General features: G+C 37.1%; 1 protein-coding gene across 1 annotated transcript in view; it reads left to right on the top strand.

Annotated features, from left to right (window-relative positions):
• Positions 1–18,456, top strand: part of LOC110955706 (lysine-specific histone demethylase 2) — a 21,011-nt gene extending 2,555 nt beyond the window's left edge. Inside the window, 19 exon segments of the mRNA XM_051955304.1 lie at positions 116–237; positions 325–414; positions 831–942; positions 1,024–1,137; positions 1,231–1,269; positions 2,686–2,872; positions 2,946–3,130; positions 4,014–4,184; positions 5,766–5,840; positions 6,041–6,175; positions 7,260–7,431; positions 9,090–9,217; positions 11,026–11,157; positions 12,249–12,323; positions 12,479–12,595; positions 14,467–14,592; positions 14,847–14,969; positions 16,465–16,617; positions 17,398–18,456. Coding sequence (XP_051811264.1) covers positions 116–237; positions 325–414; positions 831–942; positions 1,024–1,137; positions 1,231–1,269; positions 2,686–2,872; positions 2,946–3,130; positions 4,014–4,184; positions 5,766–5,840; positions 6,041–6,175; positions 7,260–7,431; positions 9,090–9,217; positions 11,026–11,157; positions 12,249–12,323; positions 12,479–12,595; positions 14,467–14,592; positions 14,847–14,969; positions 16,465–16,617; positions 17,398–17,481 — 2,340 coding nt within the window. The 3' untranslated portion in view covers positions 17,482–18,456.

Genomic DNA, 18,456 nt, shown 5'->3' with positions numbered 1-18,456 from the left:
AAGAAACAGTTTTTATCGTGGGTTTGCTGGATCCCAACAGAAACCCAGTCTGCAGATGCAGATGCAGCATTATTGTCTTTTAAAGAGGTTTGTAAATAAAGTTTTTTGATTTCAGAGCAAGCGAAAAGCCACGGACACGGAGGAGGAAGATGACCAGTCGGAGAAGAAGTACAGAAAATGTGAGAAGGCTGGATGTTCGGCCGTTTACCCCGTTTGTTTTGCAAGCGCATCTGACAGGTGCAGAACTCTTCTGTAAGATTACTGGATTTTAGATTCGGGTAGTTGAGAGTAGATCCTCGTTAACAGCTGTTTGTTCTTCTGCAGGTGTGCTAAAAATGGATACACATCTCGCTGGTATCACCTGTCGTGTGGAGAACATTTCTGCAACGAGTGCTTCGATCATTATTACAGAAGGTAAAAGAAGCAGACAGAAGAATCGACCACAGAGCTTCAGTGTGATGTTTAGAATGGAATAGTTTACAGTACAGGTACACTGGAATTCTTTATGGGTTTTAATTGAGTCAGCTTTATATAGAAGCAAAAATGAAATAAGATAATAGAAAAGGTCAGAGCAGCAACAGTAAAAAAGAAATACAATATACATTCTAAAAATGAAACTAGTACACAATATGAAAAGAGCACTTTTTGAAAAAACAAACCAACAAAGAAACCCCAAGAGATGTAATTTGCACATATTTGTGGTGTACAGATGCTATATTGCACATAAAGTTCTGCTTAGAAAAGGAACATTGTCTGACATTTCAACATGCTTCCTCTTTCTCTTGTCAGATATTAGCAGAATTACAGTAATTTTGCATTTATTTTTCCAGTCACAAAGACGGCTACGAGACGTTTGCTTCGTGGAAGAAGGTTTGGACGAGTAACGGGAAGAGTGAGCCCAGTCTGAAAGCTTTCATGGCTGATCAGCAGCTTCCGTTCTGGGTATGTGTGAGATGTTTCTTTGTTTGGATTTAATCATTTAATGTCGTACAAATGCGGTAACGTTCCTTACGATGCGTTCAGGTTCAGTGCACCAAACCGGACTGCAGGAAGTGGCGTCAGCTGACCAAAGAGATCCAGCTCACCGCCTCGCTGGCAGCGTCGTACCGTTGCGGGATGAAGTTCAACAACATCAAGGTATACAGGAAGTAGAAAAATAATCCACTCATGAGGAGGTTTTCTGATTTTTTTTTTTTTTTTTGTGTGACCGAACTGTTGTGTTTTGTACAGAGTGAGGGACCCGACCAGTGCTCCCAGCCAGAGGACTTGGTAAGTTAGCAGCACTTTAAGTTAATTCTTGTCAAAAACAACTTACATTGAGCCAAAGGGATTTACAATAAAGAAAAAAGATTTAACAAAAAAAAAAAAAAAAGATTAAGCTTAAGACCACAGATAAGAACAAGAATTAACTGATCAGGAAGGCAAACTCCATCATTGTGTTTATACATGTGTTTATATTTTATGTATTATCAAGATTTTAGATACACAAATCATTTAGCACAATGTATACTTTGTTACATGAGAGATTTTTTTTTAACCTTTTCTACTGATTTTGAAAGCTTTTAGCAGCAAAACCAGAGGCAAAAAAAACAAGATAACAGCTGATCTGAACTCAAATTTAGGTTAGTTAAACTAAACAGAACTTAAATTCTTCCATTTTAGCTGCTTTTTGTAGCCAAATCAGGTAATTTATTTATTTATTTAAAGTATTCTTTAATGAGGAAATAAGATTGAAGTCACAAATGTCTTCATATTAATGTGAAGACCATACAATATTATTTATTATACAAATTTACAAAACTTTTAAAAATATTAATATATTATTCTGTATATTAATATTGTAATTTATAATGTTATTTATATATATCCATTTCTCTAAATAGATTAAATATTAAGATGAGGAATTTACAATGTGATATATAAGACAAATTTATCTGAATAAATTGTTTCACATGAAATGATTGTGTAATTACATACGTGTGTTATATATATATATATATATATATATATATATAACACACGTATGTAATTACACAATCATTTCATGTGAAACAATTTATTCAGATAAATTTGTCTTATATATCACATTGTAAATTCCTGTATATGCATAATGTTATTTATTTTTGCATTTTTGTACACAGATAATATATTTTTGTTACATTACAGATTTTCTGTGTTTTTGCACACTGGTAATATATTTTTTACATTATATATTTTGTATTTTTTTACACTGGAAATCTACTTTTTTTACATTATAGATTTTCTACATTTTTGTAAACTTGTAATTTTTTTTACACGATAGACTTTCTATATTTTTGTAAACCGTTTGTATATTTTTTATTAGATTTTGTACATTTTCGCACACTGGTAATATATATATTTAGAATTCTAATTTTTTCTACATTTTTTCACACTACATACTTACTATACTGTATATTATGTACACAAAAATTGCAAATATTGTTATTATTTATCTGAGGATATTTGTTTGTTTTATTTCATTCATTTGTAAAAAAAAAAAAAAAAAGTTTCATGTAAATACAACAATTACCAAACATTAATTAAAAAGGACAGCATACAAACGGTTGACTTTCAACATGACTTGTGTTGCATCCAGCATGTTTTCTACTGAAAGAAACTACAGTAATTTCCCCTTTTTAACCCAGAGTTGTTTCGTTCCCACAGAGAGTAGCTGAGGTGACCGACAGCTGGTGGCACTCCATGCTCATTTTACCTCCGCTGTTCAAAGAAAGCCCAGCGAGTCCTTTCCTGGCCGCCTACTACCCCGACTGTGTGGGGATGAGTCCGTCTGGGTCTTCCATGTCTCAGACCGAGCTGAGGGCCGATCACTGCAGAGCCGTGCAGCCGCAAAGTCAGTCTGAGCGCCCACGTAGAGATATAAATACAAACCGCACAGTGATGCTAATCGTGTTTTTGTGCCTTAGTTCCAGGCCTGTGTCCGTACTTCCAGCCCTTCTACCAGCCCAACGAGTGCGGTAAAGCTCTGTGTGTGCGGCCGGATATGATGGAGCTGGACGAGCTTTACGAGTTCCCGGAGTTTTCCCGAGATCCCACCATGTATCTGGCTCTGCGTAACCTTATCCTGGCCTCCTGGCACCAAAACTGTAAGGTACTCTGACCACAGCGACTCATTAACCCTCTGAACTACAAGCAGTTTTTGGGCGATTTTTCTTTGCTCATCTTTCCTCACTGTGGGCTCATTTTTCACTGCGATATAAAGTCCTGCACCTCTATGGAAACAGAACAAACATGACTAGAAGCAGAGAGAACTCAGACATGCCTTTGGTGCAGTTTGATGCAGTTATAATGTCATAAATCACGAAAAATGAAAAGCGAAACATGAATTTTTTTCTTCGTTTTGCAACGATTTGAAAAAGCTAGAATCAGCATGTACAATACACTCCCAAAGCTTACAGGTGTTACAATGCTAAAAAAGAAGTAGTGACTCTATATTTAATTAGTTATGTTTTTGATTTGTTTCCCCACTCATCTCCTCTCTGCTTTCTGCAAACACAGCCTGCAGTTCAGCCGAAAATGTGCAGAATTTTTGTAACACCACTGTTGGTCACAGCTGAGTCAAACATGGCTTCTCAGTTGTGCCAAGAAGTGCTGAATTTTTTGTTTTTTACAGAATCTGGTTAGTACAAATAATTTTATTTTTGGCAAATTTTTAAATAAACATTGAGAATAAAGTGATTTTGATGAATATCACAATTTTAAGGTCAGATTTGGTCAAGATTCCTGACAGAACCGCAATCACAGATAAGGATAAACTTGGAAATGAAGTGATTCTTTGTTTTTACACTTTCTGGCTGAGTTTGTCAGTTTGTCAGAAATTACATCAAACCTGGCAGTGGTTTCAGGGTTCAAAAGGTTCATAACTGATAGCTGGGTGTGTTTGTCTTCTTTTCTTTTCCTGTAAAAATGAAATATTGGACTCCAAAAACAGCACTCGATCCAAACAATGACGGTTATTTCCTGTTTTTCTGCAGGAGGTGCTGACTTCCCAGAAATGCGCTCTGCACATCATAGTTCGGGGTCTGGTTCGTGTTCGCTGTGTGCAGGAGATGGACCGAGTGCTGTACTTCATGACCAGGAAGGGCCTCATCAACACGGGTGTCCTGGCAGTGAAACGGCCGCTGCTGCCAGAACGGTATCGCTCAGTGAGTGTCCTCGTCATGGAAACATCATTTATTCATCATTTATGTGGTTGCGAGAGGTGGCTTAGTACTGTAGCTTTGCAGGTAGAAGATCCCCTGTTCACATCCCGGCCTTCTTTCTGCATGGAGTTTACATGTTCTCCCTGTGTAGCGTGGGTTTTCTCCAGCTTCCTCCCACAATCCAAAAACATGCTGAGGCTAATTGGTGATTCTAAATTGCCCGTAGATGTGAATGTGAGTGTGTTTGTCTCTATGTGTAGCCTTGTGACAGACTGGTGGCCTGTCCAAGGTGTCCCCTGCCTTCACCCTAAGTCAGCTGGGATAGACTCCAGCACCCCATATTGAGGATTAAGTGGTGTATAGATCATGGCTGGATGGATGGTTGTAAGAGGCTGTGGTGGCTGTGGGTTACTGATCAGAGGGTTGAGGGTTTGTCATTCCATCTCAGATCATTAGGTTTGTGGAGCAATACCTGCTCAGCTGTCCCTGATTTGCCTGAGATATTTATTGTATTCAGTATAGATATCTAAAAAGATAATGGTGAAACTTTAGGTTGATATATCAAATACTTTCTGAGATAATGTTTCCTAAAAAATTCCAGCCGACCCACTTTCAGCAGGTTTTTTTTTTTTGAAATTTGAAATTTGAGACTGTTTGAGCAACAAAATCTCAAGAACTATTAAAGATAGAAGCCTGAAATATTCACTGTTATTTCTCATCATGTCACTGATTCAGAATCTGCAGTATTGGACCAGAATGTCAAACAATCCCTGATTATGGGTGAGTTACAAAATGAAAAATGTTGAATCTGTCATAAAAAGCCCCAACTTTGAGCACAAATTAGCAGAAGAATTGATAACACAGAAGTCAACTAGTGATATATTTTTTTAACTAAATGTAGCTGCAAGTCACAATAACACAAATCTAACCATATAGAATCCTATTAACAGGACGTGTTTGGCCCCAAAATTTAGAAAAAAAAAAGATTTTTGTTGATCTTTAATAACTGATTGAGCAGGTATGACTGAGAAGGTTTTTCTTTTAATATGGGCATATCTTTCATTTTCAGACCCTTTTATTTTTTCATATTTCCACTCACCCATAATCAGAGTCTATTTCATCTACTTATCCAATATGACAGATTCTGAATCAATGACATGATGAGGAATAATTGTGAAAATTTCCGGCTTTTGTCTTAAAACATTTATGAGATATTGGCGTTGAAAGAAATGTTATCAGAAACTATTTGACCCTACCATTTTAAATATTCATATTTTATGATAAAACAACTTTCATTCAAATCAGACATGACTGAGCAGACTGCCCCTTCAGTTAACTGTTTGTCTACTATCAGAGACAAATTACCAAACAAGCTGTCATTTTGGTCTGGCCTGAAAATCCAGGAGCAGACCGATCATGAGTGGAAGTCCCATCTTGTGCAGCCACTGGTTGTGTCGATGTAGAAGAGTCTAGCCTGTAGGATTCCTTTCCTGTGCTTTACCTGGCATGCCTTTTGAGTGTTTATTTTAGTGCAGCCTCTGTGTGGTACCATCACAGTAATTAATATCTGTGTCATTTCTGCAGAAGAACGTGATAGTCATCGGTGCTGGACCTTCAGGTCTGGCTGCTGCACGACAGCTGCACAACTTTGGCACTCAGGTAAACATCCATCCATCTTTTCTTTCTTTCTCTCTTTGAAAATGTTGTGCAGATGGTGTCTGGATGAAAGAGTGACAGCATTAATTATTTATGTGAAAGCTCTCCCTGTACTGTAATAAAATAAAATAGCAGCAATAAAGGCAAAAAGATTCTTCACTGTGGTCTGAAATCTTTCTTTCTCCATTCCTGTTGGTCTACAGGTGGTGGTGCTCGAGGCCAGGGAGAGGATCGGCGGTCGGGTTTGGGACGATGCTTCTCTGGGCGTCACTGTTGGTCGAGGAGCTCAGATCGTCAACGGCTGTGTGAACAACCCCATCGCCCTGATGTGTGAACAGGTGAGGATCAAACTGAAGAAACACTGCACAGCTAAAATTCTACAGATTATTTTTTTTGCTCATTTTTCTTCACTGTAGGCTCATTTTTCACTGAATATAAAGTTCTGCATCTCTATGGAAACAGAACAACCACGACTAGAAGGACTCAGAAATGTCTTTTATGCAGTTTGACACAATTAGAATGAAACAGAAAGAAGAAAAAAAAAAGTTCAATTTCATTTATTATCTGTTTTACAAAAATCTAAGTTGATGTATACAACGTGTTTCCAAAAGCTTCCTGGTGTTGGCAACACTGGAAAGATTACTATTATATTATTTTCTCCTGTATCCTCTCCGTTTGGTATAAACACTGCCTGCAGTTCAGCTGAAAAGTCCCTGAATTTTCATCTTGTGACTGTTGATCGCAGCCGACTCACAAATACCTTCTTAGTTTTATAGAAGAGCACATAATTTTCTGTTTTTTACAGAATGTTGTTACTGCAAATGGTTTGTTTTTGGCACGTTTTTAAATGAGAAAATTCACCATGAATGTACACTAAAGGGATTTTAATGAAATGACACATTTTAAGCTTCGATCTGCTCACGTATTGCTGACAGAAACACATCACAGACAGCTTGAAATTTGGAAATCCAGCAATTCTTTTCTTTCTCTTTTAATTGTTCTGGCTCTAAATAATGGTGTAATTTTTGTGATTATTAAAAAACATGTTTTTAAAACCCCTTGTGCGGTTTTGGGGTTCAGAGAGTTAATAGCTGGGTGTGTCTGTCTACTTCCAATATTGTGCTTTCTCCTTCTGGGAAAATGAAATATTGGGCTCCAAAAACAGCAAACAATCAAAACATGAGCTTTTTCCCTTTTTTTCTAAGTCCTCTCGATAAAATATGTCAATTTTAAGCCTTAGTTTGACATTTTTTTTCTATGGAGACGTACATTACACTCAAATAGTTCAAGGGTAGGGAAAATTTAAAAATCTATAATGACTTCCAAACCCATTGGCAGGTTTCTGGGGGTTAAACATGATCATACAAAAGTGCTTTAATTAATCTGCAGTAAAATGAATGAAATCTGTTTGTTGTGCTGCAGATGGGCATCAAGATGCACAAGCTGGGGGAGCGATGCGACCTGTTCCAGGAGGGAGGACAGGTGACCGACCCGGCCATCGACAAGCGCATGGACTTCCACTTCAACGCCATCCTGGACGTGGTGTCAGAGTGGAGGAAGGACAAGTCGCAGAGCCAGGACACACCACTGGGAGGTGCTGTTATCACAATAGTGTTTTAGTCTGCAGTGGGAGGCTCACTGGGGCTCAGAAAAAACTGGAAACCTCTAGCCTAGCCGCGCTAGACAATCCACGGCAATGAATTTAATTCTCTGCCAGAGTGGGTCTAGTTACCCTCCATAAGGCTCGAGGTTGGATGCTCCTAAAACTGGCCGGACCAATCACCATGAAGTGTAGAGTCAGAAGGCGGGCGTAACTAAGTGACGACAGAGGCGTGACGATTCTGACAGAAACAACCGGCGCACAATAAACAGTTATCTTTCGACTCGGCTTTGGCCACAGCCCTTAAAGATTTGGAGCTAAAATTCAACTTGAAAGATAAACAAAGGACGGCACTGAAGTGTTTCATTGAGAAGAAAGACGTATTTGGACTTATGCTGACGGGATATGGCAAATCCTTAATATACCAGTTGGCTCCGCTGGTTGGGAAGCTAATGGGACTTAGCCACAATCCGGCGCTCTGGGAACTACGTCAGCCTATTTGTTGCGTTGATTGGTTGTATATCTACCCAATTGCTGCAGAGTGATTTGAAAGACAACCTTTTAGCCCGCCTCCCTCCCTGTCGAGCGTTCCTAGACCCTTGTGTCTTAAGAGCTGGGTGTAGCGCGGCTAGGCTAGCAAACCTCACTATCAGAGGAAAATAAAACTACTGTAGATAAATCAGACTGGAACTCAACAATAGTGTTTATTATGTAAATTTACCTGAGTAATTTAGAAAATAATATTGTACAGGAAATGGTTGTGTAATGATATACGTGTGTTATGTTTGTATATTTTTAATTTTTATTTTATTCAAATTTTACATATGCAACTATTTTTTGCACATTATTTTGCTTTATTTTTTATTCTAGATTTTTTTTCTTCTTTTTTTTTTACATTTTTGCACACTGGAAGTTTTTTTTACATTGTAAATTGTTGCCATTGTTGTAGACTGTTGATATTTTTTTATTATATATTTGATCTATTTTTGTACACTGGTAATTGTGAGACTGTTTGATGTGTTTGGATTTTTTTATTTTTCTATTTTAATCAAATTTATATTTGCTGGTCATTTGCTTTATTTATTTTTCATTGTAGATTTTTTTAACATTTTTGCACATTAGTAGTATTTTACATTATAGATTTTTGACATTTTTGTAGACTAGCAATATATTTTTTTATTATATATTTTCTATATTTTGCACACTGGTAATATATTTTTATTATATATTTTCTATATTTTTGCACACTTTTTTACATTATGAGACTGTTCCATATGTTTGTATGTATTTTTTTCTTTTTTTATTATATTTGCAGGTCATTTGCTTTATTTTTTTCATTATAGACTTTAAAAAAATTTTTTTGCATTTTTGCACACTAGTGGTATTTATTTTTACATTATAGAATTTTGACATTTTTGTAGACTAGCAATATATTTTTATTATATGTTTTCTACATTTTTGCACGCTGGTAATATATTTTTTACATTAGAGATTTTTTTCTACATTTTTGTGGTACAGATATGATAAAGACATTGTCCAAGGCATGATGAATTTATATATGGATATGTATAAATACGTCAAATATGAAAATAGATTTTTTTTTGTGGGGGAAATAGAAAACATTTATCATGTATTTGCTTGTATCTCAACAGAAAAAGTCCAGGAAGTGAAGAAGAACTTCCTCCAGGAGTCTGGGATCCAGTTCAGTGAGTTGGAGGAGAAAGTTCTTCAGTTTCATCTCAGCAACCTGGAATACGCCTGTGGAAGCACGTTAGACCAGGTCTGGAAAACTCTACCCACACTCTGAGGTTTGGTCGTTTGGTCATCCTGGTGTGTTTTACAGTGAAAAGTTCACTTGGTGCCTCCTGTTATGGATTGATATGAACAGTTCCAGGTCACAGCCCACCTGCTCATCAGGTAGATCAGCTGCTCCTGGAGTAAGATAAGATAAGATAGACTTTATTGATCTCACAAAGGAGAAATTTACTGTTACAGAGCTCAGCTGTGGGCTGCTGGTGATCAGTCTCACTGGGAGGAGATAGAAAGAGAGGTTTTTGGCTCAGAAGGTTCAGCACCATCAGCTGACTTTCTCTGGAAATACAGAGTTTCTGAATGTGAGAAGAAACGTATTCTTTGGTTTTTTTTTTTCTTTTCTTCAAACAACCTCTAACAAAACTAGTGACTCCCACATAAGTTGTCATGAATTTCAGTCGTCCCTCGATTATCTATACTTAATCCTCATTAGGATGAAGCCCTGCCACCCAGAGGGCCTGGAGTCTATCAAAGCTGGGTGAAGGCAGGGCTACATATAGAGACAAACAATCACATCTACAGACAAATTGGAATCACCAGTTGACCTGGCTTAAAGTTTGAAAATGTAGAAAAAAAAAATTCACAATGGAACGTCTGATGTCCACATTTTCAACATTTTTGGAAAATCTTTAAACATTTTTTTGGTGGGGAAAAAAAGAAATGTTAAAAATGTTTCTTAAAACCATTCACAAAAATTTTTATGTGAATGTTCTCAAAGAAAATAATAGAAGTTTTGCAGATATATATGTAATCACTTTAGATGTTTTTAGATGTTTTTTGGAAGATTTTTACTCATTTTAAAAAAAAAAATTTGCCAAATTTGGATGATATTTTTAAAAATACAACTTTTGAGGGAAACTTTTAAAGAATTATTGGAGTTTTCTTTTGCAAATTTTCAGAAATTTGGGATTTTTTTGCTGAATTGTTGGATTTTTTTCAGACAAGGAAGCAGTATTTTTTGGTGCCTGTAAATGAAGACAACAGGAGGGTTAACATCAGCATGTTTTTGGACTGTGGGAGGAAGCTGGAGAAAACATGCAAATGGAGAACATGCAAACTCTATGCAGAAAGATCCCAGGAACACAGGGATGTGAACCAGGGATCTTCTAGCTGCAAGGCGACTGTGCTACCCACCAAACCACCAGTTGTTCAGTCCTTTAGATAGATTCAGTGGGTGCTATTTGGGACAAATCTCACTATCAACTTTGAGAAAATGAAGACCCGTTTTTATTTTTAACCCCATTTTGACTGTGCCGTTTTTGTTGTTTTTACAGGTGTTTTTCTGTTGGTCATTTTTGAATTTGAAAATAAAAAAATACTTTGAATACTGCACAAAAAATGGAGTTAACTTTGGAATCTTTTATTGAATACCCATTCAGTTCTTGTAAAAAGGCAGATTTGTTGCTAAATGCTGACCAGTTTGGCATTTCAGTGACACCAGGAAGAACTAAAGATGCAGTAAATATGTCTTTGTAAAAGGTTTGTTGGAGAAACAAGTTCTTGGTGATGGTCCTGAGGCTGAAGCCGAGGGTGTTTGTGAAGACGTTATTTAGTTTTTGTTGTGTTTTGGTGGGAGGAAACGTAACTCTCAAAACATTCTCCAGTTTTGATGATGACAGTGTTTGAGTGACGTGAAGTTGTTGTCATGAAAACTGAAAATCCCACTTTCAAAGGAACTCTGGTGTCAGGTTTTGCATTCTGTTTTCATCAATTTTGATATATTTAAATTGATCATAACAGAGTTATTCTCCGGTGTTTTTGTTTGTCTGTCTGCAGGTATCGGCCAGATCCTGGGACCACAATGAGTTTTTCGCCCAGTTCTCAGGAGATCACACTTTACTCACTAAGGGCTACGCCGTTCTACTCCACAAGCTGGCTGAAGGCCTCGACATCCGCACAAAATCTCCGGTTTGTATTCCAATGTCATTCTCATTCAAACTGCTGATCTGTTCGTAGGTTTTGACATTTCTCATCTTATTACAGCTAGTTTAGTAGCTGGATTTTTTTTTTTTTAATGTAATTTGAAGTCATTTCATATGAATTTTGCATGACTTGAGTGATGATTTTGTCATTTCTACTTGAAATTAGTTTTGTTTAGTGCAGTACGTTTTTCCGTTGTGTCTGCTCTCTGTCTCTGGAATTCACTGCCACCCCAAACTCAAACATCCATTCATTCTCCCATTTCAAATCCCAACCCAAAACAAATCTTGTTTAAAACTGTATATTCCATCTGACACCAATGGCCCTATTTTTTGTTTCGTTTTTACAGTTTTTTAATGTGTATTTTGTGTATATATGTATATAAATGTAAAGTGTCCTTGAATGCTGAGAATGGCTCCTTCAAAAAATGTATTATTATATTTCTCTTGCACCTGTCAAAACTGGAGGTGTTTTACAAACATTAAAATACACAAAATATCAGATAGAACATTGAGAAAAGACAAAAAAAATGGGTTAGCCTTACCTTACCTTTAGGTAGCCTTTAAAAGAGCAATACCAGAGCATCAAGTACAATTTTACACACATGCAGGTGTTTTTTTTTTAAAGGTTTTTGCTCTTTATTTCTTTTGTGAAGCACTTTGTAGCTCTGATTTGAGGAATCCTACACCAATAATGACATAATAAAGGTCCAGTGTGTAGGATTTGGGAGATTTTGTCCTCAAAATGGGCTATAATGTTCATAATTATGTTTCATTAGTGTATATTACCTGCAACTATGAATCAGTGTGTTTACTTTATCTTAGAATGAGCTCCTTATATCTGTCTGCCATGTTTCTACGGTAGCCCTGGAGGGACAAAACAAACACCAACTTTAGACGTTTTTAATGTTTTTGTGTTTTTTCCAACCACTGTTGATTCTCCTGCACAATGGAAAGAACATCACTGCTAAATGTCACTGAATTCTACACACTGGTCCTTTAATATCACATTTATTAAGTTAAATGCTCTGCTAAATAAATAACAATAAGTGTACTTCTTGTTTTTCTTCTTTATTCCAGGTTCAGGCCATCGACTACTCAGGTGATGTTGTCAAAGTTACTTCTTCTAACGGGTCTCAATGGACGGCACAGAAGGTAAACACTGCTCATTAAATGCACTTTTCTCTGCAAAACTGTCTCATTTCTGTCATGTAGCTCAAAGAACTTTATCCTAAAATGTGTGTAATTTCAGAGAACATTAAATCTGTTTATTGTTTACAATAATTGGTGTGTTTTCATTCCTCTCTCAGGTCCTCGTTACAGTCCCACTGACGCTGCTGCAGAAGAACATGATCCAGTTCAACCCCCCACTTCCTGAAAGGAAACTGAAAGCGATCCACAGTCTGGGAGTCGGGATCATAGAAAAGGTAGGAAAAGTCTCACCCTCCCATCATATCATGTCATATTATGTACTGCTGTAGGTAGCTTATACACACCTGCATTTATTCTGAACATTTTATTTTAGATTTTTAAATAATTAGACTGAGACAGACTTTATTTTCATTTAGTAAACAACATCGCACACAGAGCCAAATTCTGTGGCAAATGGCTCAGCACAGAGAAGAATATAAAAGTATACGCTAAAACAAATATTAGGGCTGGGCAAGTTAAAATGTTAACACGTTAATTAAATAATGGTGACAATTATTTTAGCGCGCATTAACGTACTAACCATGGATCACAGGAGGGCTGAATGTTGATCAGGACTTGGGATGGGCATCATCACATCTCACCCAAACTAACAGTGGAGGGAGACTTCAGCAGGCTGGTTGGAAATAGTGATAAACTAAAACAAGATAGCAGCAGGAGCGAAGTAGTTCGCTATAGACCGTAAGATGTCTGTCTGAGGATCCTTCTTAGGATCGCAACGAATGACGACACGTATGAGCCTCAAGCTGCATCACTGGAAGGTTTCTGTGTGACGATATACACCCCCTGTCAAAAGTTTTGAGACACTTTCTTCTTCAAATAACTTAGAACCCGTCTCAAACCTTTTGACAGGGGTGTAAACCAAGACTATAGTTCCCGACACAGTGGTCAGCAGTTCGAGTCCAACCCATGATCATTTACTCTTCTCCCCACGTTTCCTGTCACTCTCCACTGTCCTATATATTTAGACCTAAAAAGGCCAAAAAAAACAGATCAAACATTACGTCACAGACTAAGAAGTCTTCTTCAGTCAGTCCCAGCTGTGGCCTTTCCCCCTCACTAACAGGGACAGCTGTTTCTGCTGCTCCCTGACAAAAAAAAACGTTTCTGCTGATATCTGTTCAGAGAAAAAATAAGAATGCAGATTTATTTATTGACAAGGGATGTTTTAACTGCTACTGTATAAAAAGGAATACAGCTGTTAAAAAGCACTTTATTTGTGTGAAGTGTTTGCAAACCAAATGTGACTGAATTTCTGTTCATATAGCAGTACTTTAAAAATAGAAGAGCAATGAATTCATGATTATATTTTACGCATAATAATGTGGTCAATCGTAGTTGCCAAGCATTAAAAAATACATATTAAAGTAGTAAAGTCAGAATATGCAGCAGCAGAAATACTATGAGGTGCAATAGTAAAAAAAAATAGTAAAAGTGACCCATGGAGTTAACAGTAGTGCAAAATAAAATAAGAAATTAGTTGAAGAGGTGGAAAAATTATTAATTTCTAAATTAATTATGACGAATAGTAACGAAAACAGCTTATAGTAGCTCAAGATTATTGATCCTGCAGTAAAGGATGTCGTGCAAAAATGCATCTGTAGATAAATAAACAAGAAGTACACACAAACACTAAGGATATCGTACAGATGCTTTCATATGTGGAAATTCAGATATCACACAGATTCTTCTAAATGAGTATTTCTACATTCTTTACGTAGGACGTTTTACATTTATTGTTTTTCTTGTTGTTTATTTCTATTGACTGCACATTTTTGCTTATTCATCTCTATTTATGGTGGTGGGAACTTTACTTTTTCTGCTGCAGCAAACAAATTTCCTTTTGGGGATTAATAAAGTCTTTCTAATCTGTTGTGTTTGGAGAAAAGAATTGTTTTACACGTGTCAGTTTGGTGAAAAACCTTTATATCCCACAGAGAATACAGATTTAGGAAACACTGATTTTGCACAGATTCTTGGATATGTAGAAGAATCTCATGTCAGTATGATCAGATTGAGTGTTTAAATGTGCAAAATATGGTGAAAACTATTCCCAGATAGTAAAATCCGGTGTTAAACTGTCCTGCAGATCGCTCTTCAGTTCCCGTACAGATTCTGGGGCAACAAAATCCAAGGAGCAGATTACTTCGGTCACATCCCACCAGGTCCTGAGAAGAGAGGCATGTTCAGCGTCTTTTATGACCTCGACCCACAGGTTTGTTTGCTTTTCTCATTTTTAGCCACTTGGACACATAAAACCAGACTGTTTGAGCTGCTGGTGTTCAAATAGAAACCGAGCTACAAGAATAAAACATTCGTATGAGGTTAAACAGAACCGACATTTACACGCTGACAGCAGCGTAACATGAAGACAGGACATCCAGAGAAGTTTAAAGATACAGGAATGCAGCAAATTAACATGCACAGAGAAGGAAAAATGAGTGTGTTTGTGTGTGTTTTTTTTTTTAGGGGAAGCAGGCTGTGCTGATGTCTGTGATCACCGGTGATGCTGTTCCTGCTGTTAGAGACCTGGAGGACAAGGAGGTGGTGGACGAGTGCATGAAGGTCCTGAGAGAACTTTTCAAAGAGCAGGTAAAGCTGCTACTTCCACTTTTACACTGAATAACGGATAAATAGTGAACAGAAAGACTAACAGGTAAAGTAACTAATAACAGTTTGAACTCTGAAAGGCACTGTTGGGTTTGAAAAGGATTTTATTTTTTAAAATAATCACTAAAAATGCAACATTTATTTGAGCCAGAAACTGTAAGAACTGGAAAAATTATCCAATTATTAAACTTTCTGGTGGTCCTTAAACTAAAATAATCCAAATCTAACCTTTAAAATTTGTGATGTTTTAGGACATTACTCATGTTTCGTCTTTAAAATGTACTGTTTGCACCAGATTCTGTCAAACATAAAAATGTAATGATCCTTGATTTTTTTTTTTTTTTTTTTGAATGTCTGCATTAATTCTCATTGTTAAACTCCACAGAAGGGGTGTCAACATTTTATTAGATTAATGCATATTTTAGTCTTGCAGCCAAATATTTAAATATTTAGCACGTGTGATCCTTGAAACAACCAAAAAGCCATAAAAGGCTCAGCTGGGACCAACAGTCATGTGACAAAAAATCTCTAAAAAACAAAAGTAAATAGTAAAATATCTAAAATATGTAGAGCTACATCTTTTTCTTTTTATTGCTAACACCTGTGTGCACTTGAAAACACGTTGCACATGTCAGTTCCAGATTTTCTTCAGTTTCTTGTAAATACAAAATATGTGATATTCTACTTTTGATTTATTTGTTTTAATGATTTATTGCATAATAACTGTATCATCCTGTATGTTATACATCTTTGAGTTGTTTCTCCTCCTTTGTGGTTGTTCTGTTTCCATAGAGGTGCAGGACTTTATATTGCAGTGGAAAAAGACATGGAGTAAAAACGTGACAGGAGCAAATATACTCTTGGGGCTTGGAGGGTTAAAGTACTGATAATGGTCATGAAAAGACTTTATTTTTGAACCAAAAATCCACATGAACTACAAAGCTCAAGTGTGGACAAATCTGTTACCCAAAAGTCCATTTATTTATTTTTTTGTTTGTACATCATCTAGATTCTTTAAATGGATGGCTATTTAAGAAATACTGTTCTTCTAACAACTGAGCCTTCTACCTGACCGCCTTAATGTTTGGATCAGTGATGTGGCTGATGACTTTGTTGGGTAAGGGTCTCAGCAGATTTAGTTGGAAGTATTGATTTGTATCTTTGCTGTATTTATGCTTGTAATGGGACGTTGGTCTACTTGCTGTATCTGGTGTTTACAGAATAACTGACTCCTCTAAAAGATGTAATGGTTCCAGCTGGCATCAACTTAACCGAGTCAAAACCAATCGTGACTTTACTGAGTTCCTGCTCATGACATACCCTGTCTGAATCCCAAATTAATAAAATCCAGACCATAAGATGATCACATCGCCTAATATAGCGCAGGCTCGAGGACGCTGGTTTAAGTTCCTGGGTTCGTTTCTACATATTAGCAGCTGTATATTTACTTGTTTTTTTGTTTTGTCCTCTTCAACAGGAGGTCCCAGAACCGCTGCATTTCTTGGTCACACATTGGAGTAACGACGTGTGGTCCCAGATGTCCTACAGCTTCGTGAAGACAGGAGGCAGCGGCGAGGCCTACGACATCCTGGCTGAGGACGTGCAGGGAAAAGTGTTCTTCGCTGGAGAGGTAGCGCTGAATTTCTCCTCTTTTACCAGATATGTCCAGAAATATCTTTCTGCCTGAAGTGATGCTGTGAGATTTAATTAGTCTATGTGCATTTGATGACTTCATTCATGGCCGTTTGCTGTCTGTTTGGGTTTTTTCACTGCGCTTTTTACAAATCAGTCAAATTTTTGTACTGCTGGTGAAACTTAACTTCCTACAGGTGGCGCTATTTTCCTTGTTTAGCAACTGCTGTTACTGGTAAAAGCTAATTCTGGTTTATTTCAACTTTAACCTGCTTACTGTGTGATGTTATGGCTTTATGGGTCATTCACTGACATCACAGTGCTTCAATTCTCAATTAATATCATTTTTGCACTGATGTAAACCTCTATGTCAAAAAGTCCTCTGTGCTCAAAACATCTGTCTGTATACAAAGATAACATTCTGTAAATTATTTTTTACAGATTAAAGCAAAAAAATAAACCCGAGTGTATAAAGTTGGACTTAATTATGATATTACATGTTGTTACTTAAGGAATCTGGATTGATTTGAGCACTTTGAACAGATATTTTTGCTTTATCAGAACAATAGATTTAATTTAATTTTATCAATGATGGCTCGGTTGAATCAAGTCTCCTAATCAAATTAAAATCGGTCTCATCCAGTTCTTTTCACCAAATAAAATCGTCTGCAGTGGTACTAGCTCCTTCTCATGTTGCAGACTTTTAGCCTGGTTTTCTAAGTGTCTGTTAAACCTGTTTTTTGTTTGATGAGTTTGTTCTTGTTGATTTTACTTCCAGGCGACCAACCGACACTTTCCTCAGACGGTGACTGGAGCCTACCTCAGCGGGGTCAGAGAGGCCAGCAAGATGGCGGCCATGTGAGCTTTTAAATCCCCGTCAGAGCTTCTCAAGCACACCAGCACAGACTCGCACCGAGCGACTCACCGTTTGTCCACTCAGACTGAGCAGAGCTATCAGAACTGAAGGCCGGAGACGATGTTTTCTTGCCGTACTGTGACGCGTCCGATCAGCAGGACGCCGAGAAGTGGAAGTGCTCTTTTTTTTCTTTTTTTTTTTTTTTTTTTTTTAACATCAAAATCCGTCAGGTTAAAAACGTAAATACTGAGAAGCGGCCATGTGCAGCTCTGTGCTGGAAAACAGGATGAAATTCAGAGTTTCATGACATTTCTACTTCTGTGAACACATTTCATTTTTAACTAATCAGGCTGCGGGAAACCTTGGTAAGACCTCCATCGTCTAATCACGGCTTTAACTCTGAGAATTGAGAGGTTGTATCGTAAAATATCTCCTCTGAGAGTCAAAACCAAATGTTACATCCAACGGTTGTGGATTTGAATTGTCCTGCTTGTGATTAATGTGTCGCCACTTGAACCGGGGAAAGGTTAGATGTGTAGTACTTCTGTCATAGCACTTTTGATTTAATACCGTAAGAAGAGAAATGAAGAAATGATGTGTAGTTAAATTCCCTGCAGGGCTCAGATCAATCAGAAGTTTGTCCCCTTATTTTCTCAGGGAAGTGATCTGGACAAAACCAACCAGCTGACAAAAAAAGAAAATAATGAGAATGGACAATTTTGAACAACCGAAGGAGAAAAATAAATAATTGTCTTGTATGAGTTCTTGAACAGTTTAGTTCCTGGAGTTTAGGGGAATCGGGAAACAGCACAACAACGTCCTCACTTTGAATAACGTCAACTAATTATGCTTCATGTGTAGATTCATATCTGTGTCTGGATCAGTGCATCGATGTGATCATGTCCTGTTTGTCTGACTTCACACTGCTCGATGTTTATCTCATATGTGTCTAATAAACTGAGCTGTGAACTGCCAGAATGA

The sequence above is a fragment of the Acanthochromis polyacanthus genome, chromosome 11 (assembly GCF_021347895.1).
Source record: "Acanthochromis polyacanthus isolate Apoly-LR-REF ecotype Palm Island chromosome 11, KAUST_Apoly_ChrSc, whole genome shotgun sequence".
Classification (NCBI taxonomy): Eukaryota; Metazoa; Chordata; class Actinopteri; family Pomacentridae; genus Acanthochromis; species Acanthochromis polyacanthus.
The sequence above is the reverse complement of the archived record's forward strand: the minus strand, read 5'-3'. Positions and strand labels throughout refer to the sequence as shown.